Below are 20,360 nucleotides of genomic sequence, written 5' to 3' on the forward strand. Positions count from 1 at the left end.
TTGACTCGGAATCGGTATACAAACAACAAAAAGGGAAATTCTTAACAGGTAACCTGTATCATACTAGTTTTTTTTAATTAGTTGGCAGTTATTATGCCACGATTTTACTGTCGTATTTGCGCGTTTGTTTTGAATTTCTATCCCAACAAATTTGTTCCATAATTGAATTGATTAAAAATGTTTGCCGCAGATCCATTTGATAATTTTTTTTAAAAGATAATTTTTTTTGTCGTATTGAATTCAGTGACGTTTTTTAAGCGTCTAGCTTTAAACTTACAACCCTGCAAATTGTCACAACATCTCACCAGCTCCCTGCTGAACAAGTAATTTGCACATCTCCAGACGTTGAGCCATCACTGCATGGTGCAGGGGAGTCCGGCCACCTTTCTCTTTTCTCTTTAGCAGTTCTATAACCTTCAACGGATCGAGATTCTGAAGTTTTATTAGCATATTTATAACGTCGCCGTCACGTGCTATCTGCAATAGAGAAATTACCAAATCACAACAAAAGTCACAAAACATTCTCACAAAATTTTGTTATTGGAAATATTAGTTTACAAAGTTTTAATTAATTTAAAGTCGCTTGTTTTACATAAAAAACGTCTTAGGACATAACTTCCTCACATCAAGTGATAAACATGTTTAAAAAATAAACTTTTTTGCTTATTTTAGCCAGAGTTTATGCATCGCAAGTGTTAAAACATATTCCTGTAAGCTTTTGAAAGCAATCTAATCATGCTATTTACTTATCATGCCATTTTGTTATGAAGACATATACTACCAGCTTCTTTTTTTTCGTTTACTAATGATGGAGAAATTATGTTTAAAACGTTCAGTAAACAAACGTGTGTTTGTCTGTTTAATAAGCCGTTCATAATTAATATAAACCCAATGGACGGATTCGTATGCAGCACAAAACTAGAAGGGTGGCTTAGCACATATACTATAACCTATTTTAAAACATAAATATATTTACAATGCTTATTTTGTATTGGGTCCCATATTAGCCATTGTCTTTTATAACTTTAGTCGTTTCTGCAGGCAAAAACTCATGGGTCCCCACACATGCAAAGTTGAAAATAATGCAATTCAAGAGATAACCATGAGAAAGTCCGGTGTTGTAAGGTAAAACACAGTGATCGGCACTGGGCTTAAATAATAATACTATGTAGAATACGAACTATAAAATTAGATTCACCCCAAATATTGTTTGAAGTATGTCCTATTTAACGTTTTAAAAAACTGACCCATTTTAGGGGGCTAGTAGGGCAACTAATTGGGTTCGACACACAAACTAAAAAATATATAAAAACCACAATGACTCAATCAATAGTACTGCAAAATTTCAGCCCAATCCGCCAATGTTTAAAATGTCGACCACTAGAGGTGTTTTGAGTAACAACCGTTCATGTTTCTGACGTCATAGGGCTGTTAACAAGCCCCTAACTGCCATGGCGCAAAAACGACCACCAAGCAACCCATTAACGAGCAACATACAACTGGTTGCCCTTGTAACACTATTGCTCCAAAGAAATCTTTCATTTGTGGTGCCCAGTAACATACAAATATGTTTTACACTTTAGGGGCTTGTGGGGTAAATGTTAGGACTACAGGGTTGAACACAACAATCGACACCTATAAATGGCATACTATACAAGAAATCCAAATTTCAGCCAATTCTGACACTGTTTTTTAAACTCACCCATTTTAGGAGGCTAGCGGGGTAAATACTGGGGTTATCAACAAAAACAAAGTGGGATGCACATCTACATGAATATATCTACCATCTGTGTAAATTTCAGCCAAATCCATCAAACATTTGATGGAAAAACGAGTCGGACAAACTTTGGGTAAAAACACCCATTTTAGGGGGCTAGCGGGGTAAATACTGGGGTTATCAACAAAAACAAAGTGGGATGCACATCTACATAACTATATCGACCATCTGTGTAAATTTCAGCCGAATCCATCAAACATTTGATGGAAAAACGAGTCGGACAAACTTCGGGGGAAAAACACCCATTTTAGGGGGCTAGCGGGATAAATACTGGGGTTATCAACAAAAACAAAGTGGGATGCACATCTACATAACTATATCTACCATCTGTGTAAATTTCAGCCAAATCCATCAAACATTTGATGGAAAAACGAGTCGGACAAACTTTGGGAAGAAAAAAAAGGAAGAAAACAAAAACAAACAAACAATTCGAGTAAAATCAATATGTGTCCCCTTCAGGGAAGGGGACCCATAAATATCACTTTTCATTGTAAAGTCGTTTTAAAAATGTGGTACGACTTCCAGGTGGTACGCGAGCAACTTACATGTGGTAGGGCAAAACATACAAAACGCGGTAACGCAAACTGTTAGTGACAATGGCGAGTGACTTCGTGAACAATACACTTTGCAGTATGATATTGACGGTAGCAGTATTTATCATATTTAGTAAATTCTGTAGGAGCAAAAACCAATGCCACAACGTAGACATGATAGGAGATGGGGTTTTCACGAAGCAACTGAGTGTGCTCCTCTTCAACTGTCAGGAGTCAAACAGAACAGTGGTTTGCAACTCCTTTTGAGCAGTAAACCAATTTTGGGCTTGCTGCAAATTCAATAGACTTGCTGCAAATTCCCTCGACACATTAAGATGCTATTTCAGTTCCATTTTTTATGAAAAACCAAGCAGCTTTCCGAATGTTACGGTTTTTGAAAATTGCTAGTTTTGACCATAATTTATAATTATTCATAACATCTAACCATTACCTGGCAAAGTTCATCAATAACATCTACGCCATTTTCCGGTTGGGGTGGTTCGTTAGATTGCCTAAAAGAACGTTAAGTTATATTTTAGTAAAAATTGAATCAATGGCAATCTATGACAGGTATTAAGTCACCAATCTTTAATAGTTAACCACTGCTCACGAAAGTTTCGTCACACAATTGCATTTCGAAGTCATTTCAATAACTTTTGTACACAAATTGCAATAAAGTAAAATGCTAAAAAACATAACACTTTTTTAGACGTAAATCTTGTTTGTAGACTAGCAAGGTGGCATACCTATATATGGTACATTTACTCCCACGAAACTAGACTGTACTTACCCACTGGAGGACGGAGATTGTTTGACAAACGAAGTATCTTTGCAAACCTGAGTTAAAACACATACTGTCATCGCTGTCGTTATACACGCAATGCCAAATTGATTTTTTTAGTGTTGTTGTGACATTGGTGTGTCAGGTCATGGTTTTGAGTTACAAGCACGTATTGGTTTGACTTAACTGGACTTAACAGAACTCTACTGTGAGATATGTTAGAGCAGGGGTCCGCAAATGGTGGGTCGCGACCCAAATTTGGGTCGCGAGACCTTCCAGTCTGGGTCGCAAAATATCTTAAATTTTATGAATATAAGCATCGCATCTATAGTATTAATGAACTTTCAGCTTTTTCAGCTTAATTATTATTATTGCATTGTTACATATGACTACGTAACTGCTACATACAGTCTATGTAACAATGCAATAAGTTAAGTGTACCATTTTGCAGAATAAATACGTTCGTTTACCTGCTGTTTAATGTGCTGAGTTTCGCTTTATTTTATGCAAGAAAATAGCAACTGACAAAAGCATAATAGCAGTTAGTATTGATATCTAGTTGCTTAGTGTTTTCCACAAACCTACATGCTAACAAAATGCTTGCGTCGTGATAATTTAGAGCAATTTTTTTAGGGTGCGCCAAAAAGTATTTGCTGACCCCTGTTTTAGAGGAGGCAAAAGCCTTTTTTTAGACAGCCACGCCTGCATCCACAAAAATACTCAATTTCGTCCAAGTACGAAGTGAAAGAGCCCTGGAATATTTTAACAATATGATTTCTTACAAAGTCTTGCTAACATTATCTACTATATAAGTCACGTTGTCACATTGGAACACGGGTCAGCCTTTACGGTGTTACATGGGTTGACCTGCAGTAACCTCCCAGTATCGCGGCATGCAGTCGGACGAAAACCTACGGACGCAAGTTTGGTGCGACGCTGCAGTGTCATGTCCAACAATAACGCGATTTCATTACTGCAAAACATGTACACTATAAAATCTCATACGCAGGAACGTTAGAGATATGCCGAAGATTTATTGAAAAAGCCGGTATAATCGTATTTTCTAAATGACAGCCATTCCGATAAGTAAAAACTTTTGCTGACAGCCCTGTGTGTAGCACCAAACGTATATCAGTAATTGTAATGTTATTCCCCAGATATGAACACACTTACAACATTGGAGGTGTGTGGCTGTTTATCTCTTGGTTGCTGCGACGCAGAGTCACCCGAATCGCACCTGAATCGTTCTTCTTCATTTATGTAACAACAAACAAACCATAAAATAAAATGCACAATAAATAACTGTTTTTATTTAAAAAAAAACACGTTATTTATATATGTGTGTAGTGATCTTTGTCTAATCCTCAGTATTAAACATATGTAGTCTAATCCTATATATGTTTTAGCAAACCAGTATTTATGCAATCATGTTTTATTGTACAAATACAACAAAATGTCACTACTTAGGGTCAAAGATGACTGAACTGAATAGTAGTTCTCCAACTGAATGCTCAAAAACTTACTTTTGTTTTCAATTTCACTAGTCAGCTCATATTTAGGTGTTTGCTGGCTTTCTTCACTAAATGCTTGATTATCAAAGTTCATGTTGTCATTCTCTAAAATGTTTGAGAATATATCAACACTGTTATACCAATTTTATACGTTTTTTTGCATTGTGAAAAGCTAAAGGATGATTATTACCACATTAGTATTACACACACAATATTAGCCGTTTTAAAACTGAAAGATAACAAATTAGCTATAGTATTTAATTTAGGATACAATGTTTGCCAATAGAATTGTTAACCATCAGGCATAAACACAAAGTACTATCACATAAAATATTCTGTATCTTTATTCGCAAGGTTTCTACATTTCAATGTAATGCATGTCAAACTATCAAATTCATAAAAATGTCCTGATCTTACAACAAAGCACACTAACATATAACTAAAAACTTATTAACTTCTGATTTGCATTTATGTTTTGCCCACTCTGCACTTCACGAGACTTTACATATTGTTAATGTGTATTTGTTGCATTACATTGTTACAATGCATAGTTACATTGCTTTGTTTGCATAGTGCCCTTTTTTGTGACATTTTTTTGTTAGACAACTGCAAGTCACCTTTTTTCACCAGCATTTATCATTAGACTATCATTAAAAGTTTTTTCGCTTTTGCTTTGTTGTTATAAATGTAGGGTATACTTCATTTACAACTTAAAGCTATGTTAATATTTATGTCTTAAAAACTAACTGAGACCCGCAATAACGACAGCATTCTCAAACTGTTTTAATAATAATTTATAATATAAGGATGTAAAAATCTTCAGCAGTAATATTCAATCATATACTGCATCAATCTGTAGTAATTACATTACATTTTTAATTTGTTTTCCAACATCCCCAAAAAATAATTGAGAAACAAAAAACTATTAAGTGACTAAATCTATTAAAATACCCAAACATAGTCCATTATTATAACTAAACATAACTTTTTATGGTTACCTATGTCTTACAGGGTTAACAAAGCCCCAAAATAATGTTAATGCAAAAAAATTGCCCGTTATTTTTTTTTAACAATATTTTCAAATGCCAATAAATATGAAATGTTGAACCAAAGCGGGAAACTTATAATCCTTCAAATGTGGATGTTTGTAATATATTGTTTGGAAGAAATAAATTAAAACAAGATATAAAAAAAGATAAAAAAACATACTGACATAACAATGAGTGCACGTAAAAACACAATAGCTTGAAATTTCAGACAAACATTCAAATTTCACTAAACAAAAGGAATTTTGTTTTGAGACTTGAACTTTGGCATGATAAACAGTTTAGTAAGCTAATAGTTTTTTGATAAGCTGTCCAAACATGATTGTAAGTAAAGCAGTAGCAAAAGTTTGCCAACAACAAACACTTAATGGTAATTGACTGTTTGCAGGTTTGCTGTGCTGTGAGTAATATTAAAATTAGGTAATTAACAGTGATTAATGTGAAATGGATAAGTACACTGTACTGCCTTCTGATTAGCATGTAAGTTTGGCCTGATAATGCAACTACACATAACTTTATTTGACCTTTGCTCCATAGTGAAACACTGTCAATCAGGTTTTGTTTGAAAGTAAATGAATAACAGAGGGGAATTTTATACATTTTACACACTATGAATAAAACCCACACAAGGTAAGAAAATTGCCAGATGGGGCTTCACTTTCTATTGGAACCCGACATGCCTTTAAAAAAAAAACAATTACGTACTATATGGAGAAGTGCTTCTATTCCCTGAATAATCAAATGGCTTTGAAAAGAAAAGATTATACTATCTACAAACAAATTTAGTCACACAACTTTCTGATGTGTCAAGTCGTTGATTTTACGGCCCCAAATTGTTTTACTTAAAAGTTTGCTTTACCACTTGAACTTTGTCATGAAAAACATTTTATCTTAGTTCGCAAAAATGTTTCTGATAAGCCACTCAAACATGAACTTTGCTACCGGAAAAAGGCCAAACACTTTGTCCCACAGGTTAACTGACTTAAACCTAAGCAAAAAAGTCATGGTTGGATGTGCTACTATAATACACTACTCTTTTTTTAAATACCTAAACAAGTTTGTCACTTTTCTTGTAGCATACATAAAACACTTTTTGTTGCCGTTGAACAAAAGTGACTGTGTCCTAATAATACTGTATTGTCATTTTTAAATAATACATTTGGCAGGTATACATATTTCACTTGCAGAAAGGATTATGTAACAAAATGTCTGGATATTTTATTTGAATAAATTATTAAACCAAATAAACATATATACTGTAACTGTTCATGTAACAAACATTTAGTGTAAATATCCTTTTATTTAGAAATATTGTAAAAAAATCAAAATAACAAGCAAAAGAAAGTAAGGTGTTGTAAGTCAAACACAGCGACTAATATAAATTAATATTCTTGCTCAATTTAGACATAGTTTGACATCTGACCTGAACTGTCCCAATTTTATACAGTTTGGACATTGTTCGCAAATTCACTCATTTTAGTGGGGTAAGTGATTCTTCACTTAAACTAATAAAATACCAAACCATAATCACCCAAACGTAAACACATTTTTAACAAACCCTGAAAGAGGTTTAGTGAAAGTTTTACCCCAAAAAGCTACAGCGTACTTATTCAATAAGAAATAACATTTTAAGATGGTTTTGGTGCACAACAACATTATTTATATTGGCAAATCCAGTTGACCTGGTTTTGTTTTATCTTTCAGTTTTATCAAAGGGATGTACCAAATATTAGAGATGTACCAAACTGGCTTAATTTGGGTTCAACAGAAACCGAATATTTGGCAGTTTTGTTGAATAAATTTGGCCTGAATCAACCGAATCGTTTATGATGTCATGCAAAGTTGAACTGTACGTGATGGACATGAAAACATAAGCTTTTCTACCAGGCAAAGAGTTATCATCTTAGTTTTGTGGAGTTCAAGTTTGTCTTGGCCATGGTTGCCAGCCTCCCAAAAAATACTTTTTTGTCTTTACTAGAAAAAAAAACTTTTTGTCTTGACTGGAAAAAATGACAATGTTTTCAAAATTATAATAGTTGACATGACCTTGTTATGGCGTAGTTTGAAAGATTGTGTGGTACTTTATGAAGCAAAACAGACATGTTTTTTTGCTTTGAATTGTGTTCACAAAACATTCAGTTTTGGCCAAATCGCAACAAATTATTCGACCCAACCGAATCTATGCAAAATTCGCCGATTCGGGTAAATCATTTTACCTTTTAATTATTGTACAGAAACTTGCAGTAATCCAAGCAAATAGCAAAAAGTGAATCGGGTCTAATAAAAATATTAATTTCTTTGAAAAATGAGCCAGTGAGGTTTCCTGAGTAATGGTGGTCCAATATCAAGCTTAACCAATCCTAATGATGTTCTGTCCCATTGAATCTCAACAACAAACATACCTTCTAATTCAGTTCATCTCTAAACACTGAGTTCAAGTAACAGTCGGGCTCCTCACAAGAGACATGTTCCTCTTAAAAATGATTCCACAGACATTCTGGGTCACTGAAATACAAAACCAATGACAAACCAAGCTTATTTTAGCTACTAAGTGGTTTCCAACCAAGTTCCTAGAGTTCCCTGAATTTCAAAGCAAAAATGGAGGCTAATAGTAAAATATAGCTTCCATAATGAATTAATAAAACAGGGAATGTTACTACAAATAGATCGAAAACACTTTAATAGTGACATCTTTAAAACTTACATATCTAAATTGTTGTCAACATTATCCTACCTGATGGGGTTTGCGAGCCATAGGTTTCCAAGCCCTGATGTAAAACCAATTTGGACAAGGATGTTCTACCGGTTCTCTGTGAAGCAGTACAAATAACTGCACTCTGTAAACCACAAAGAAATGCTTACTTGTGACTGGCATACACTACTTGTTTCAAAACATAATGTTGATGTTATTTCTTACCTTCGAAAAGTCAGCAAGACAAGCAGGTGAGTGTTTATCCAGGCACAAAGCTTTGTACAGCACCTGAAATGCCAATTAATTAAAAACTTGTTTATATTAACTTTTTCTACAACAGTAAAGAAGCACACATGTCACATAAAAATCATATCACATACCTAAACTTAAATAATAGGATCAAAACACAGCCCATATGCAAATGTAGTGATAAAATCAGAACACATATTAAATTGTTCTTTTTTTAGGCTATTAAACTACAGACAAAATAAATTGGTGTTACAGTGTTCAAATTAACATTGCATAGTCATAAGCAGTGTTTTTTTAAGGTGTTTTGGGGGACCCCCAAATTTTGAGGTACTGAAGGCCGATTCACACCACAAGAATACAGGCAACTTTATGCCAATATTTGCTTCGGACAGCACAAAATTGAAAAAAGTTGTGCCAGTTTACGTATATATTTTTCGCTATCAGGTGGAGATTACATTTTTCCGCATGTGTGTGTGCTTGACTGTACCTCGACCATTGCAGATAAACTAGTTAGTGATATACAACTAACTATTAAAGTACTCGGTATCAAAGGTATATACATGTGGTACTCGTACTCGATACTCGCTTCCTAACCTGGTATCGTCCATCACTACTAACTATGCTTTATGTAGCTGCAGTACATTTCGCTTACACCCGTCATCATTTGTACCCTCCACTATTTTGCCTATCATAGTATTTTAACATCACACAGCCATTTGCAATTGTGTCGCTATATGTTCTTTCACTAAGCGAAATAATCTTAACTCAACACGTTCAACAACAACAACAACATGCTCATAAAACTAAAACCTAAAAAGATCTTTCTGAAACCCTGTCTCAGTAGTGCCATAAGTTGTTTTACTGTGAGATTTATTTATTGATCATAATACAAGAGGCTGTACAGCAATGGCACCAAAGTGTTACCAATAGTGACTGACTAGCACAGTTTGTTATATATTTAGCTGCACTTTAATTCATTCTAAATCTGAATTTCTACAATGACAAAAAGTGTTTCATTCATGAAAAAATCGTTAGATAAATCAATAGGTGATTGACTAGCATAGCTTGTTATTTAGTTATTTGTACCAACTACTGATAAACAGCATTGTGCACCACAATTCACTCATACACTTAGGATGTTTGTTCTGCTGCATGAAAGAAGTCTGGCTTTCTTCTTTTTCGGCCTTTTTTTCGGTTGTTAGAATTTGTGTGACAACTAAAAAAAATTAAAATGTTAACCAACAAGCAATCAACTTTTTTGTTTAATGCACACCCAACAATGCCAGGCAATGTATTCGCTCGTCTTGCATTAAAAATTTTACCGCACTTAATATATGATTGTATTTTTGGTATAAATTTCGTTACATCCATTTGTTATCCATGGTATTTCATTTTCAAAACCATGTGACTTAAAAGTTGAAACCAAAAAAATTGCAGAATTAAAAGGATGTTTAAAATCTTCTGACTAAAGATGTGGAATTACTGAACTGGAAACTTTTTTCCGACAATTCAAAACAAATTCAACCCAATTACCACATTGCAACTTATTTTACTTTCATGAATTCGTCGTTTTTTATCAAACAAAATGTAAACAAAACAATTTCAAGCTTCCAACACAAGTGCGCGAAAACAAACTTACTCGACCGTGACCAAACATTTATAATATCCCATGACGTGTACACTAAATGTCCGAAAACTTAAAAAAATCCTAAACAACCCCAAAGTGTTGAGGTATGGATAAGTTAGTAATTTTTGCACGTTTTAGTTAGGACTTAACTACAGCCAAGATTTAAAAACATTTTTTTATTGTTTTGGTTTAATTTTAACAGTAATATGTTGTTGTTTGTCGACAAATTTATGTTCGTCTTTTGATTGATGCTCCAATTGTTTTTCGTTAGCTAAACAAGTGATTACTAATCTGGTTTTGTAAAAGAATTCCGCGTTTTTCCAGCGTAACAAAGCGTTTTGGATTCTAACATAAAATATGTCATTTACATAATCGGTTTACAGATCTTTTCTCGTTGGCTTTAATCGCTTACGAATCTTTGTTGCAAAGTTCGGTTTAGCAGAGCGTTTCATCCACAAGCAGATTATTAATTACCACACAACATTAATTATTTCCAGGTTTCAAACAAAATATCACAACAGAGAGAGTCGATATCACATAAACTTATCCCAACACTAATTAAAAGTAACAATTCAATCTTGCAAAGCACTGCACTCGATGGTTTGAGCATTCTCTGTGAGCACGATCACTAATATGAAGATATAGTCATAAAAAGCGACACAATCAAACGTTGCAGTACATTACATATATTGTCAAAGAATTGTTCAAACAAAAGATAAACTTAAAAAAGAATACATCATTTACTAATACAACATTATTTCACTAAAATCTGAGTGGATTATGACATCACATGTTGCCGTTACGCTATTGTTGTTCAACACGAATATTAAAATGTTTGATGATTGCAGACAACATCACTTCCATTGACTCTGAACGTTCGTCGAGGCATGTCATCTTATCTTCCACAAATTTGACTTTTTCGTCCAAACCCTCAACCTTCCAAACCAAGGACTGAACCTTATTATCTAGAGTGTCAACCGACTCATCCAAGACGTCAACAGTCGTAATTAGAGATTCGACTTTTTCATCCAGAGATTCGACCATCTCATAAAGAGCTTCTACCTTCCCTTTTAGGTATTTAACTTTTCTAAACAGGGGTTTGACCTTCATAAACAAATAGGTTAGTTGGTCATGAAAATGTAGACATGCCATAATTGGCAGACTATTTAGAGCCTAATTAGGGTCACTAATTTGGTAATGGTCTAAGCAGGGGTGTGCAACATTTTTCGCTGGTGGGCCCTATAACCAATTTTGGACATGAAAATTTTTTTAATGTACACAATAAGTTTGAAATTCTTCCAAAGCATCTAGACAAACGAAATTATTACGTCACATTTGATGAAGGACTTGCAAATGCTGTATGGCCCACTGGTCGGAAAACGATGGTGTAGCTTATAGTTGTTCAGTGCCGGATTAAGGGTCTGCTGGCCTGTAGGCACATTTTATAAGTGGCCCGAAAATCAGGGTTGTCAACTAAAAAATTAGAATTATCAGTGTTGCCAAATCATTGTCGCAAAGATCGTTGTTGTAAAGTGGCCTGGATTTTTGACTGGCCTGGAGGCACGTGCCTACTTTGCCTAATGGTTAATCCGTCACTGTAGTTGTTACATATAGCAACTGAGAAGATTCAACAAAAAAGTGGAAAATTTTGCTGAATTCCCAGAAGATTTGCAGTGTTCTCTGACTCAGTGTGTTGGTGAGGACCACACTAATTAGCTTAACAGGCCGGATTGTAGCCCGCAGGCCACCTGTTGCACACCCCCGGTCTAAAGCTATTATTTTAGTCACCCATATTTGCCACATTTTATAAATGTACATGTATATGAATTTGTTGATACATTCGCAATACAGATGTTTGGTGTAGTGTGTAAGTTTGCTAAAGAGATTATGTTTAGATGCATGCAGCATGAAATGCTGCTTGAAAAAAAAATGCAATAAAAACCCTAAAAAATATTTTATTAAATATTTTTTTTAGTAGAAGTCTGGGCCATATTGTTATTATAACCTAACATTGCAAATACCACATATTATTCAAATGGTCGAGGTTCAACAAGATAACAATAACAGACATACTTGATTTGTGGTGTGTCGTTTTTCATCAGTGTCATGCTTTTCTTTGTACATGTAAACAAATAAATTCTAAACAGAGGTACAAGTAGCTTGTTACACATGATGTTTGGGTTTAGTGCAACTATTTATTCCTTAATGCTTGTACCAACTGGCTAGAATAAGCTTGTGGGTTTTGAACTAGTTCTGCTTTTTTGTAATTTGTAAGCAAAAGCTTCAGACAAAATGACTTGCAAATAAAACCAAACTTTCCAAATTAAAGTGCCAAAGTAGTTGATACTGGTTCATGGAAAGCAGCAGACTTATAGCATACGTAATGCATTCATATCTCTTTCCACATTCCAAGCATTAAACTAAACTGTGTTAAAAACATTTTGAAATATGTTACAAAAATTAAAACTTACCATCATCAATCGCTTGAAATTTCACACTATCATCATCACTATCATCATAATCATTATGTGTTGGTTTGTTGCCATAACTTGTAGCTGCATAATTCATGTTTCACTAATAGGGTATTTATTGCTTTTTAGAATTAAACTGAAATAGTGAGATAAATGCTAAAGAACGCACCAAAATAAATAGACATATGATTATTCAGTTTACCAACACTGAATACTGCGTGGCCTTCAGGGATTATTAGAGCAACCACAATAGCTGAGGTCAACTAAACTGGAATAATTTACTTGAGTTAAGAAATCACTTACTTAACTGCAGTGTGTTTTTTTGGAAGACTTTTATCTCACCAATCGCAAATCTGCAAACAAAGCTGTGATTCGTGGCAAGAGTGGCCCCTTTTTTGTCTTCGTATCCGTGCAACAAGAAGGTCAAAATCTATAATGGTGTCACGAGGGTGAGCGTGATAACAACAGTGTATATTTGCTGAGCAAACAAAAGCAGTTATATTCTCCAATGAGTTTCGCAAACTTTTGCTAATAGAGCTTTTGTTTGCCAAGGCGACTTTTTGTTTGATTGAAAAACAACCATTTAAAAACGATTGGGATGTATCACGCTTTTACCATGATTTTACCATGAAGTGGGTGAGTGTGTTTGTTTGTTATGGGCCATCTTAAATACGCAATCTACTATTCAAACTACGGATTTTATTGTAATCATAAGCGAACTAATGCAAAACAAACGTATTTGGTCTTCTTTATTTAAGTCTTCTATCCCATCCAAACCGTTGATGGGGGTTGCATGGCGACTGCTAGCACTTTCACTTAGTTAAATTGTGCAATATTAGAATACTTTTTTCAAACACATATGTGCACTTAAAATCTTGCCTCTTTGTCTATTGCTTTGTTTGTAATATTAATTACCAACATTTTTTATTCTGTTTTTCTTGTGTTTAACATATTGTTTTCTGTTTGGTCACTCATATTTTTACTCTTTGGCCATATACTGTGTTTTTACCACGCACTATTCACCTGTTTGTTGTGGACGGTTGTTGTTGCTTTTCTTTCATTTATATTTTACTATTTCGTTTCTCCGTATAGTTCTGTCTCTTCCCTGTTCATTGACGGGTTCACCCTTCATTGTTTATATACCCGGACGCGCATTTGGTCGTCACGGAATTGTATTTGGCTGCGTTGCTTGTGTAAGAAAAAAGGTCAGTCTTCATCGGGGCGCCGTGTGAATTACACCGTGTTGTTTGAAATTGGAAAGACGAATTGTTTTATGCATATGCCTTTTATCGTTTACTTAAACAAGGCCTTAGATTTAAAACCAGCTTGTGGTCTCTCTTTGGTTTTAGTGGTGAGCTGCTATTGCAGGGTTCGGGCCGTTTCTGAATTAGAGAGGCACTTTTGGTATAAGACAGAATTAGGCATAAGGGGTACAGAAATATTACACTGAAATGTTCGAACCAAAAATTTATTCAATTCGGTCAATCAAGTTCACGTTCAACCTCTCCAGTTTGTAAAAATCAGACATTTTGTGTGTTTTTCCCAAAACCTGCTGTATTAATTTGGACACAAAATGGCGTCCATAGACTTTATCGCGTAACAATGGGTTGGACAAGTTGGGTTTTATATGGACTTTGGTTCTGCCAATGTTTCTTTACTGCGACACTCACTTTCTTGTGAGCTTCCGTCACATAATGCTTTTTAACATGGTGTAGCTACAGCGTGATTAGTCATCATCAGCCAACTGAGCCCTTCCCTATTCAGCTATTTTCATCTTGGTTATTGTTTAGTGCAATTGTGTAGCTAAGTTTTCTTTTCTATATGAACATATCCTATTCATTATGTTGAATTACAGCTATTCTTATGGAATCTTTTGTTTGTTGGCAATTTCGTTTGTTGGATTTGTTTGTTTGCAAAAGCCCGACATGAAAAAGAATAACTGAGCTAAGAACAAGCCAGTCAAACTGGGCGACTTAAAAACTTAACATGTCTCATATAGACCTATTAAATCACTTACCTGCAGTTTGGACTGTCCTTGTATTTTTGTGACATACAAATGAGCGCAACAGCTGATTCTTCAACTGCGTCTGCCATCGCTTGCAAGGTACTTCCCCCATTCGATCCACATCCATCCAAACATTGTAACCGTGAGATTGAAGGTGGGTTTTCATCTGAACAAAATGTGTATTGTGTCAAAATGTGTCCAAAAATCTGTTGTGTATTAAACACAAATATACTAATGTGGTCGAATTTTAAATCATTTGTCAAATACTGCGTTGTTTTTTATCATGAGCCTTATACCTTGTTTAGGTATATTTTATCCGAGCACTTAAAATGTACGATTTAAGATCACAACTATATGATGTAATATATTTGACGTCACGCAATTTCGTAATGCGACACTTGTAAAATGTCATTGGTATACGTTCAGAATTGCTTTTTTTTTCAAGATCAGGATTGCACAACCTTTGATCGCAACAATAAAAATTTTGCGGCAGTGCATGTTTATGTTACAATGTATGTACTGGCGGTCGTGCATTAATAAAAGTATTTTCCTTATATTTCTCTTCTGAAACTGCTTTTATACATATATATAAAGAATAAACGCGTACAATTATTATTTATGTGTAACAATATAAATAGTGACGTCATATACTATCAAGAGTAATCAGCAAGTTGTTAAGTTTCAAATCTGTGAATAAAGTTGGACACGAATCTGTATTCTCAGGCAGGTGGAATATTACGACAGAAATTACGTTTGCTTATCAATAAAACTTTTGACAATAAACGTGGACAGTCTGGCGGCCGTTGGTAAAATAAAGACCTTAAATGCACCGTAACAGGTAAAACGTGGTGCAGCCCTGTCCTAAAATAACTGAACATCACAAGCACCTCAGAGGTTGATTCCAATTTTGTTAAATACTGAAAAACACTTCCACCAAAGCAAGGCCACGGTTTTCAGTACGCTGTACTTACGGGTGGCACAAATATTAGCTTCTGATTGGTCATTGACTACCCACAATGCCCCTGACGTGTGACATAGCTTTTCGGAATTTTTTTCATGCATAAAAACGTTTTCCACGTTTCAACTAAATTTTGGCATTATTAAAAATGCCTCACGGCACAAAACCTGACATCAGACCAACTATACATTGGAAAAGTTTTGTAAACAATTATATATTAAACCTGACCCCAACCCCTTGACATAATTAAAACCATAACATTGCTTGACAGCACCTACACAATATTAATCACACTGCAAGTAGCGTCAGCCTTGCGTTATAGCGAAATTTATTTGTGGGTGCCATTAAGTCATTTCAATGATCTTCTTATCTAGTCACGGCAACTGAACAGCAAAAACAAATCAACTTACATGAATTGTGGCTACCTTTCAAACTATCTCAGCTTTGTTGACAGAAGTTTTACATTTCTTCTTTCTGTAAATGTCGTATTCATGCTAATTCACAGATTTTTAAATCGTTTCTCTGTAATTAAACCGAATTAAAAACCGAAAGCTGCATGTATTTATTTGTACATGCGTTATGTGGACGTTAAGTGACGAACACAAAGGCAATAATATCAGGTTTGATAGGGCTACATATGAAATTAGCTATAATGTTAAAACTACCTCCAAGCCCTTGTACCTAACCACAAGCATCAAATATAAAAGAACCATGCACCATCCAGCGAAACAGTACAAGGGCATATATTCTAGATGTACCGATATGTACATGCACAAAATGGACATCCACTGGCAAACCAAACTTTTAATGCCCTTAAAATAAAATTAAGCAATACCTTAGGATGTAGCTAATGATTGCATCATCAGTTTCAATGCCGTCGTTATCGTTTTGGTCAGTGATGTGTGGTAGGGTGGGCATACTGCAAGCAGACTGACTGTGGTCTCCGTCAATCTAAAGTTAGATAAAAGTTTGAACATTAAGCTTTAAAGGTGAAAAATATCAATGCTTTCCACATGATCTGTAGCGTTTGTGTAAGATTATATTGTTGACCATCACTGACTATTCAAAATATCAATGGTAGTGCTTTTGACAGCCCACATTTATTCTGATTTTTTTATTTTAACCATATCTACATAGTTGGTAACTTATAGTACACTACATTTTTCGTTGTTGTTATGAAAATAACCTGGTTTTAGACATAAGTTGAAGTTGTTTTGTAATGGGCTCAGAATATTTAATAAATAAAAATTTATATAAAGTGTGTCTAAGGTTTTTTTATTATTATATAACGACCACACCAGCATACAACCTATTTATATTGCAGAAGCATTTCTGTGGATTTGCTTACTGCATTTACTGGATTGTAAGTCACGGCTTATATTGTTTTTTACCTGCCGTTTGTGCGGCTTATAATCGGGGGCGGCTTACAATCGAGGGCAACTTATATTTAATTTTATACTGATATTATTTCTACACACTAACTTTGCAAGTTATTTGGGGTTTAAACATTAAATATGAACAAAAAGTTGTACTACGTAACAACAGAAAAGTGTATTATAAAACAATAGTATCTAAAATTCCAGCAGGCGGCTTACAATATTTTTTAACACCTCAGCATTGGGCTTACAATCGAGGGCGTCTGATAAACGAGGGCGGCTTACAATCTAGTAAATACAATATTCATTTTATTTTGTGTAAATCTATGTCAAGTCCATGTAGTTTCGATGATAGTTTTTTTAATACATTTTTTTGTACTGGAAAATGATTTGATTTTGTAGAAAATGTAAATGAACTGTTAAGGTGCTGTTAAAATCACATTTCCTTTTGGCGATAAAATATAAAATTAGACTAACTAGATGTATTTAAAATTAAAGCCTAATTATAAATTATAATTTCTTGTTTCATGTCAGGCCATAATAACTAATGTAGAAAGCATTAGGAACTGTTTGAAATCAAAATGGTCTTCCAAGAGCAATATATTTACACCCTTGCCGAGTCTGTAGTAACCAAAAAATATGATTTCAACACATTACACAGGTTTTGTATGGGCCAGGTTTTTGTAACAAAAAATGTATTCCAAGGTCCTAATTCCCCCAGAATAAATAGCATAAATTAACAATATTGACTTAACCTTCATTGTTTTGTATAAGCTGCTTTGATGAGTCCCAGGTATTGTAGAAAAAGTTTGCCATCACCAAGCAGGAAATGTACTAGCATCACTGTAGTCACACAAACAACCAAATATTTCTTGTAATGACTCGATTTTCCCCTGCAAGTGGGAAAACATGTTTTAACTGAAACAGATTCACAAGTTTATGTTTTCTGTACTTTAACAACAAAATTTCCTTTATTTTAGAGATGGGTCAAACTTTGCCAGAACCTGAGAACTGAGTACCAAGCATCCTATTTTATAATGCTCAGCGCTTGGCTGAGCAGTCCAATAAACTACGCCCACCATTAGACAAAAAATAATGACAACCTTAAAGGAAAGTTTTTGTAGAGAAAACATGTTTTGAACCAACCGTACACAACACATTTGACAACAATAATTGCAGAAATAAACACCAATTTTTATTTATTTGCATTTGAGAGTTTCACTTTGCATTGGCTTGGCTCACATGTTGTGCAGAACGGACATTTTGAGTTTTAATATGACCCTGGTGTCTATATATAAGACCTTGAAAAAGTAAAGAACTACAGTGCAAATGGGAATGTTTCTGACATCACAACACACTGAGCATGCTCGTCTGAGCACAATGTGCAGTAGTTTGTTGCACATCAGCATGATTAACTTTTTTTACAGTGTGCTGACAAAATAGTTTTATGACCAACATTAGCCCATGTTTTAAATGTTCATAAAGCTAAAACATTCAACAATACCTTGTTAGTAATTGTGAGGTGGCAGTTTTGCATGATTTGGTCAAGCAGGATTCTTAGGTTTGCTGCATACTTCCATTTTCCACATAATCAATTATTTGTTGAAGGCATCAATCACATTTCACCCTCATTAAATGACGACGCTGTCACTGGTTGACAAAAACATGTCATGGTTAAGGAAAGTTGTATTATTTTTAAGAGCGCTATGTACTCAAAGTATTTAAGCTTTCTAGATGTATATTATAATGCAGTAATAAAACTACAAATTAATAAACATGAAACTTACCAAAATGTTAAAATTCATTTCATCCTTTGCATTATCATCTGATAATGTCAAGCAGCAAACTGCAGTAAGTAAGTTGTATTTGATCTGTTATTTTTAAGCTACATTAAGCAACAACTTAGAGGTTTGAAGCACTCAGGTACACAACTGGTGTTTCCTTCTTTAGTCAAAAACTAGTAACATTTTTTTTACAATGCAAAATCAAAACAATAACAAAACGAAAACGTGTGACCGATGATGCGTGACGATCGCAAAACGTAGAGATCGTTTTTTGCAATGATTTTGAAAATATTTTCTCTTTTGTTTTAGTCCAACTCAAATATATTGTATTATCGTGAAATGAAGTTGTAGCCTACTGTCAATCTGCTCTGAATAAATTTGCGTTGCCTTCAGTTTTTTTTGGGGTCTTACAGCAAAATGACTGTGGCGTCCTATCTTGCCACTTTTGTCTCGTCCCATGCAGAAAATCGTAATGCTGTTGTTTTAGTTTTCCTTACTTGACCCAACGCACAGTGATATCAGCGGATATGAACACAATCCTAAAACAATCTTTACAATGCGAAACTAAGACTTCAATCCTACATTATTATTGGCCTCCTAGAAAATTACACGTTAATTTATGTTTACTTCCCATCACTCATACTTTCGATGTTTGGATGAAAAATACTTGTTTTTTTACAACTGCGGAAAACCTTGTTGGTGGCAAAAAAACTAAGGTGCAAACATCATGGAGTAATAAATAGTCATGCACCGAAGTTTCCAAAACATTTCGGCCGAATATGCCGTTTTCCAATGTTTAGGTTTCGGCCCGAACTTTTTTTAAAACTTTCAGCCGAAACCGAACTTTTTGATTTGTTTTGATTGTACGAAACTTATACCAAAACTGTCAATATATCGCCCATATATCATGAATTAACCAATTGTTGCATCTAAAAAATATGAGCCATGTTGTCTTCAAAATTAGAATTAGAATTTTAGTAAAGCTTACACATTGTAAAAGTGATTTTGGAGTGTCATAAAGCAGTTCACTTACATCAACAAAACAAGGTTCAGTTGAAAACATCATTTAGAACGAGGATTTTAGATTCGGCCGAAACTATTCGGTTTCGGCCCGAACCTTTTGAGGTGGGTTCGGTACAAGGGGCAAAGGTGGCGAAAGATCCTGAGGTCAGCCATCCCGAATTCAAAACAGGCGAAAAATCAAAGAAAAACAGTGAAGACGTAACAAAAAATCAATATGCGGAATGTGAGCTTATTTTAATACACAATGTGAGGTTATTGTTTCGGTTTGCAGTGTGTGTGTGCGCGCAACAACACCTGTTAGCTTTTACCACTGACAAACTGATTTACCAAATGTGCCTAATATGCAAGAAACTGCCCATTAACAAAAAGTGGAATGTCGTGAGACATGTAAACGTTTTTGCAGAGGCATTTCATTTCAAATTTTAAAACGGCTTTGTGGTTTCCAGCGTTTTTTACTATGTGAAGTTGTACCGAAAGGGTGGTGAAGGTTGGCGACCCTTGGGCTAAACAAATAAAGCAAGGAAAGG

At 34.6% G+C, this 20,360-nt stretch overlaps 2 protein-coding genes across 5 annotated transcripts in view; both read right to left on the bottom strand.

Annotated features, from left to right (window-relative positions):
- The window catches only part of LOC145222637 (transient receptor potential cation channel subfamily A member 1 homolog), a 23,490-nt gene extending 12,657 nt beyond the window's left edge, over window positions 1–10,833 (bottom strand). For 2 of the 3 annotated variants that reach the window (XM_080088802.1, XM_080088800.1), the window contains exons 1-9: window positions 9,719–10,833; window positions 8,566–8,628; window positions 8,383–8,485; window positions 8,051–8,153; window positions 4,615–4,707; window positions 4,265–4,341; window positions 3,101–3,147; window positions 2,762–2,822; window positions 306–477 (exon numbers count right to left, since the gene is read on the bottom strand). In XM_080088802.1, coding sequence (XP_079944928.1) covers window positions 306–477; window positions 2,762–2,822; window positions 3,101–3,147; window positions 4,265–4,341; window positions 4,615–4,696 — 439 coding nt within the window. In that variant the 5' untranslated portion in view covers window positions 4,697–4,707; window positions 8,051–8,153; window positions 8,383–8,485; window positions 8,566–8,628; window positions 9,719–10,833. Of the gene's footprint in view, window positions 1–305; window positions 478–2,761; window positions 2,823–3,100; window positions 3,148–4,264; window positions 4,342–4,614; window positions 4,708–8,050; window positions 8,154–8,382; window positions 8,486–8,565; window positions 8,690–9,718 lie in introns of those variants that run through there. The other variant, XM_080088801.1, reaches the window with a different exon arrangement.
- LOC145222640 (uncharacterized) lies at window positions 10,825–18,957 on the bottom strand. Of its 2 annotated transcripts, XM_080088807.1 has the most exons (8): window positions 18,814–18,957; window positions 18,531–18,676; window positions 17,782–17,919; window positions 16,486–16,601; window positions 14,705–14,858; window positions 12,688–13,117; window positions 12,290–12,330; window positions 10,825–11,320 (listed from the first exon to the last, which is right to left on the bottom strand). In XM_080088807.1, the coding sequence occupies exons 6-8, from the start codon at window positions 12,782–12,784 to the stop codon at window positions 11,021–11,023; spliced, it is 438 nt and encodes a 145-aa protein (XP_079944933.1). In that variant the 5' UTR covers window positions 12,785–13,117; window positions 14,705–14,858; window positions 16,486–16,601; window positions 17,782–17,919; window positions 18,531–18,676; window positions 18,814–18,957; the 3' UTR covers window positions 10,825–11,020. The 2 variants fall into 2 exon arrangements, with proteins under 2 accessions (XP_079944933.1, XP_079944934.1); XM_080088808.1 differs by lacking the exons at window positions 16,486–16,601; window positions 17,782–17,919; window positions 18,531–18,676; window positions 18,814–18,957 and adding an exon at window positions 16,061–16,425.
- Window positions 18,958–20,360: the final 1,403 nt, after the last annotated feature.

The sequence above is a fragment of the Phallusia mammillata genome, chromosome 4 (assembly GCF_965637545.1).
Source record: "Phallusia mammillata chromosome 4, kaPhaMamm4.hap1.1, whole genome shotgun sequence".
NCBI lineage: Eukaryota > Metazoa > Chordata > Ascidiacea > Phlebobranchia > Ascidiidae > Phallusia > Phallusia mammillata.